This window comes from Rhinolophus hipposideros (genome assembly GCF_964194185.1).
Source record: "Rhinolophus hipposideros genome assembly, chromosome: 11".
Taxonomy (NCBI): domain Eukaryota; kingdom Metazoa; phylum Chordata; class Mammalia; order Chiroptera; family Rhinolophidae; genus Rhinolophus; species Rhinolophus hipposideros.
Genome location: NC_138057.1, coordinates 78,954,371 through 78,960,370, shown reverse-complemented (window position 1 = coordinate 78,960,370; position 6,000 = coordinate 78,954,371). Strand labels below are relative to the sequence as shown.

Here is a 6,000-nt window from a genome sequence, read left to right as displayed (position 1 = left end):
ATCCGTACGCTCTGACAAGTCTGCTGCTTAATAAGTATCATTACCCGAAGGCGCTCCTTCCTTCCCTGACTTCCTCGTCTCAAGCTGTCAGCTGCTGTCAAATGCAAACCAAGATGAGAAAACAGCAGTACCGCCCCCAACCACGGTCCCTTGCTGGGGGGCTGGGGGAGGCCGAGGCAGGGCCCCGACATTTCCATCCCCTCGCAGGCCGGTACACCCTGCTCCTTGTCCACAAAGGAATGAGGGACCCGGCGTGTCAAACACGTGAGGGGCACTTCGGGGGCTGAGGGCAGGGGCAGGACGTGATCAAAGGCAGAGAGAGAAAAAGAGAACTAGTGGAGGGATTAACTCTCCCAGGCCAGTGAGGAATCGGGCCATGACGTCCCCTGCCCCCATTTCAATGACCTGACAGCTGGCACAGCTCTTGGGCTGGTCTTCCTTTCCCACGCCAGTCAGACAGGCGTGGCCCGGACGGACGGTGGCACAGCCCACCCTCAGTGCCGCTGACAAGAGCCAGGCTGCTGGCATGTAAGTGTCAAAGGCACAGGAAGGGCTTGGGACGAGGGCCGCACACTGCCCAAGAAGGGCTGACGATGACACAGAATGCTGCCGCCCTCCTGCCATTGTTGTTCTGTCAAACCCAACTCGGAACCTGCAGCCCCTTCAGGAAAACAAGGACTCTCTCGCTACACACGCCACGGCTTTAACGGGGTTAAAGCAACTCACCCAAGTCCTAATGTTGTAAACATTTATTTAAAAAATACTACAGAGGAGAGATGTGGATTCAAAGAACAGAGTCATATACAGAAACAAAATGTACTGGACCAGAAAAAAGAAGACACCATAGGCATTCGAGAAGGGCAGGTAGTGGAAGACTATTTACACATCATTTATAAAAGAGCAAGTCTACAAGAGTGTAATACCAAGGTATAAATGCAAAATATAGTGGCAATCATGTGAAAAACAAAAGAGACCAGTACCTCACAGAAACAGGAGGCGGGGAACCTGGGGGTGGGGAGTTTGTCTGCTTGGTCTGCAAGGCCACTGGCGGTGTTCTAGCACCTCCCTCAGTCTGTGTAACACAGCAGTCTGGGGTGGGGCAAAGAGGTGACACGCTGTGAGAACAGCGTAAAATGGTCCAGAGGAAACCATCTCTACCCGAGAAATGAAATACAAGTTTAGGTGATGAGCGTAAAAGTGGGGCCTGGGTGAGGTCACGGCCATGAGAAGGTGTAGGGAGCAGAAGGCGGTTCTGTCCTGGTTTCTCCAAGGTTGTTTCCAGGCCTGGAGGAAGGCCCAGGCAGGTGCCTGCCCACTCTTCAGTAGCTGCTCTAGGTCAAGGTCAAGGAGACTTGGGTTCCCGCCCAACGAGCCTGGTCCTGGGCAGCCCAGGGGAGACGGCTCTTGTCTGGGGTTTCACTTTGTTTGTGGTTTTCTTCATCCTTGGTGAGCCCAACACAAACATTAGGCTAAGGGTTGGGGGTGGCGATTCGGGAAGACGTCTGCGCACTGGGGTGCAGCCAACACCGGATGGGGCTTTGGTGCCCCCAGTCCTTTCCGACTGCTTGCACGCTGGGGCCCAATGTCTGTATTGCAGGCAGCTGTGCTGAGGGCAGAGCTTTGAAATGCTTCAAGAACTCCAGAAAACCGAAGACTGGCTGTCACACAAGAAAGAGCCCTGCAAGAATCTGCTTTGTCTTAGAGGAGTACAAGGGAGGGGGAGATCAGTCAGAAATCAGACAGCGTCTTTTCAGGGCACCTGGAAATTCAAAAGTAAGGGAACCCTGGGCCCAGGGCAGACCTGCCTGGGCCCAGCACGGTCTGGGACCAGCGATTCACCCAACAAGCACCCCCTCCCGCCTCCCCTGCCCCCATATGCTGGACAGCGACCCTGCTACTCTTAAGACTCAAGCTTTCTATCCAGGATGAGCAGTGCATGTCACGAGAGAGCAAGCAACCGGGCTCTGAGGACATGCAGAGAATGGGTGACAGGATCTTCTCCTACGTCATGGGCCTCTTCAGCTTCCCCACCTGATGTGAGACCCAGAGGCTGGCTGGTGATAGCACCCCGTTTTACCCCCCAGCTCAAGAGCTGTCCTTCACATGAGGAAATGGTGAGGGCACCAGCCCCCGGCAGCAGTGGAGCGCAGAGGGACCCGCTGGCAGAGCTTCCCAGGATAGTTCTGGAAACGTGGCTTAAGGACAGGTGGCAGGAGGAGGACGAGGGCACAGGCTCCCTCCACTGGGTGAGTGAGTGTGACAGTTCCCAAGGCCTTGGTGACACAGCTCCCGTTCAGGGCACTCGTTCTTAGGGAAAATGGAGAAGGAGGAATAGCCAGAGGAAATCCTCCAGAAAGACAAATGCAAAGGAAATGCTCACCGCCTTCCCGGCTGGCCGGAAGAGCTCAGTCTTGAAGCACTCTGTGGGGAGGAGGCTAGCGCGCCGAATGCAGTCCCCCGAGTGGGGACACCACAGACAGAGCTGGGGACAGCGGCAGCTCCGGGAGCCTGGCTGAGGAGAGGAAAGTGCAGGACAGCTGGTGCACAGCACAGGTAGTAGGGCTGTACTCCCCGCGGCCCTGAGCTCCGGGGCCTAGGTCCCAGCTCACTGGTCCCGTGTCAGCCACCGTCTGGGGCACGGCAAGTGGCTGCGGCTGGCCTGACGCCCGGCTTCTGCTACCTCTGTACGATGTCACTGATCTCTTTCACGGAGCTGAGGAGTTTGCTGAAGTCCTGAGTGGCCGCTGGGCCACTTGCCGCTGTTGCCGGGCAGATCTGAAGCTCCCGGAGATTATTCTCCAGTTTGTTGATGGCCTCGCGGAAGGCGAATTTGTTCCTCATTTGCTGGATGGAGTCCACGTAGCTCACGCAGAACGTGTAGAGATTTTTGCCGGCTTCCAGCACGGCGCTGTGGCTGGCCATCTGCTCAGAGTTCTTGGAGATGGCCAGGCACAGGGCCTCGGTGCCATCCAGGACCACGCCCTTGGTGACCGTGCCGCTGGCGATGCGCTCCGGGGGCTGGCGGGTTTTCCGAAGAGACACGCGGGTGGATATGAGAGGGATGAAGGCGGTGGAGGATGGCGGGTCCCCTGCCAGGGCGGAGCATGCCGACGGCAGCGTGCAGGGCGTGGGCGCCGGGCTGGTCGGGGTCCCCGCCGGCTTGGCGGACGACTGTGGCTTTGGCATGGCCGGGAGCACGGGCTTCTTGACGCCGTCTCCCGGCTGGCTGGGCTTGGCGGCGTCACTGCTGGCAGCATCCAGCCCCACAGGCAGGGGTTTCGCCTTCCCGCTGGCGCCGGCCTCCCCGGCTGCTTCCTGGCTCGGGCTCTGACTCGGCTTCCCCGCCTTCCCGGTGGGCGCTGCTGGGGGGGGCGGGGGGGCAGGTTTGAGCCTGGCCAGCTTCCCCTTGTCTCTGCCCGGGGACTCGCAGGGGGCCTTGTGCCGCCTGAGCCTGCACTCCTCCGCAGGCCCCTTGCCCGGGCCCCCAGTGCCCCCGGGCCTGCCGCTGTGCGGTGCCGCCTCCGCCGTCCCCGCGGCGCCGCCCTTCCCGGCCTCCTCCTTGTGGGGCAGAGCAGCGCAGGCAGCGCCCATACCCTGCCTCCGGCCGAGCTTGGGCGTCAGGCTGGGTGGGCTGGAGCCCGGGCTGGACTCGGCCGCGTCCTTGAAGACGTCATCAGCCGCCTCCTCCGTCTTCTTCACCAGCCGGGGCGGCGGCGTCACCGTGCCCCTGGTCACCTGATCACACCTGTTCTCACTCGCGCGCTTCCGCGGCAGAGCCGGCTTCTCAGTCCTGTGCCCTCCGAAGGTGGACGAGTCAAACTGCCTCCCCGTGGACTGCAGGTCCCGCGGCAGCGTGACTGACTTCCACTCCGTGTCCTTGGCCCCGTGGGGCACGCAGGATGCAGAGCAGGACCTCAGGAAGCGCTTGCTGGAGCTGCCGCCACTCTCCTCTTCGCCGGCTGCTAATCGGCTGCTGGTCAGCGTGCTGGACTTTTTCCACAGGTGGGGAGACCGGAAGCCCGCAGCCCCGGGCTCCCGGAAGGCTCCGTTGGGGACGCCAGCCCCGCTGCTGGGCTTTGGGGACTTGGCTGGCTCGGCTGTGTCCGAGGATGCCAGGGCCAGCGCCCCATTGCTGATTTCGCGGCCCTCTTCCTCTCCCGCCGCCTTCCGCTCTGGCTGGCCGTCCATCTCCCGGAAGGAGCTGCTGCGTTTGGGAGGCGTTGGAGCCGTTTTCTTCTTCTTCTTGATCAAGGCGCTAAACAAGTTGGTCTTTTTGTCTTTGGGAAGAAGGCGTTCATCTTCATTAAGGCCACCATCCTGGGGACCTCGCTCTTTTCGAGGGAGCAAAGGAGACACAGCAGGCTCATGGTCCAGAGGATCTGAAACACAGTGGGAAGGGTTTAACCAGTGCAGACCAAGGGCTCCCGAGCAGGCGGGAAACCTCGGGCTGGCCGTCCACTCTCTGCGGAGCGGCCCCAGGTGTGGGCTCTGAAAGCCCTGCCGTGACTGCCAGCTCTGCTGTTCACCTGAGTCCTGGGCAAGTTACTTCCTTTCATTCATCCTCAGCTTTCTCGGCAATAAAGTGGAGAATAATAAAACCAAGCCATAGCATTGTTGGGAGACTATAACACAACAATGAACGTGGGGCGTCCATCTGTCACAGCTCTTGGAACAGAATTTCTCAGTAACTGCTGTCATTGTTAGTATTCTTATTAGGAAGAGCTTAGGTCTCTCTCCTTGAAGACAGCAGAACAAAAAGCTGGGACGTGCCTGTCTCCCCCACCCCATGCACTGGTTTCTTTTATATCTGCAGAGTCCCCTCACTATCTGGTAAGTGAAAACTATGACAAGGCTGAGCAAAAGGCTCATAGTCTCTCAGACAAGCCAACTGGTGGTTTCTACAAGGTGTGACCTGGAGGGAACAGGACACATCCCACAGAGTGCAGTGACACTGGGCCATTATGCTTAGGAAACAAGGAGTGACCTTTTCCAGTTTTTAAATCATTAAATATGAGTAATAGCTCTAAGAAATCTTTCTGGTGTTGCCAAGCTCCCAGCTAGTGAATGACAGACCTCTCCCTCAGGGGCCAGCTGCAAAAAGAGGGGAGGTTTTCTGTCACACCTTGTAACTCAGAGCAGAAGTACAGGGGGCATTTATTAAAATATCAAGTGGCACGCAGGACATCTGACTCAGGGAAGGCAGGGACTGCCCCACAATTTAAGCCAGAGGAAGAAGGTAAAATTGTAACGAATCGTGCACAGCTCTATCTCAGCGCCGGTCAGCTAGCTGACACCTCGGGTCACCTCGAGATTAGAACCAAACACCCCCTGGGTGAATACTGATGGGCACACACGCACATGACTGCTCGTCACTGGCCTTTGAATAAGCCCGAAGTTTCTGTAGTGGCTTCTCCTCCTCTCCACTGTTCAACTACCTGAATCACGACACCTAAGAGAAGGACGGAGGGTCTAAGGTTCTGGGTAGTTTATGTGCCATGGCCTCTCCAGTGAGGTGACCCAGAGGGGTGTGGAAAGAAAGGATTGTCATTTAAAGACATTTCTTATGTAAACCTTTTAAGTATATATTTTTGGTTTATTTTATAATACACTTAGTATATTTGGGCAGTAGTACATATATATACGATATAGAGGGAGCCAAAAAAAGTATACACATTTTAAGGAAAAACTCTTCAAACTGTAATACTCAATATATACCAATAACAAAAGATGAATACAAGTCACGTTTGACTTCTGCAATGACAAGAGGTGCTCAAAGTGGTTACCATCAGCGTCCAGACACTTCTGATTACGGCAAACTACTGCTTGAGCAACGTTGACCAAAGAGTCCGCTTGTATATTTTTTTGGCACCCCCGATATATATTAGGTTGCACATTCAACTTTTTTCTTATTAATACGAGTATATGATGAAAACTTGGGGATTGTGGCTCCAGATCCTGCTGTGGTTAAACATCCCTAATTCCCGCTTCGTCCTGTCCCTT

The 6,000-nt window shown here is 56.5% G+C and overlaps 1 protein-coding gene across 2 annotated transcripts in view; it reads right to left on the bottom strand.

The window, feature by feature from the left end:
* Positions 1-740: 740 nt before the first annotated feature.
* The window catches only part of ABL1 (ABL proto-oncogene 1, non-receptor tyrosine kinase), a 118,094-nt gene continuing 112,834 nt past the window's right edge, over positions 741-6,000 (bottom strand). For both annotated transcript variants that reach the window (XM_081066326.1, XM_081066327.1), the window contains exon 11: positions 741-4,379. In XM_081066326.1, the coding sequence (XP_080922452.1) occupies positions 2,677-4,379 (1,703 nt within the window). In that variant the 3' untranslated portion in view covers positions 741-2,676. The remainder of the gene's footprint in view (positions 4,380-6,000) is intronic.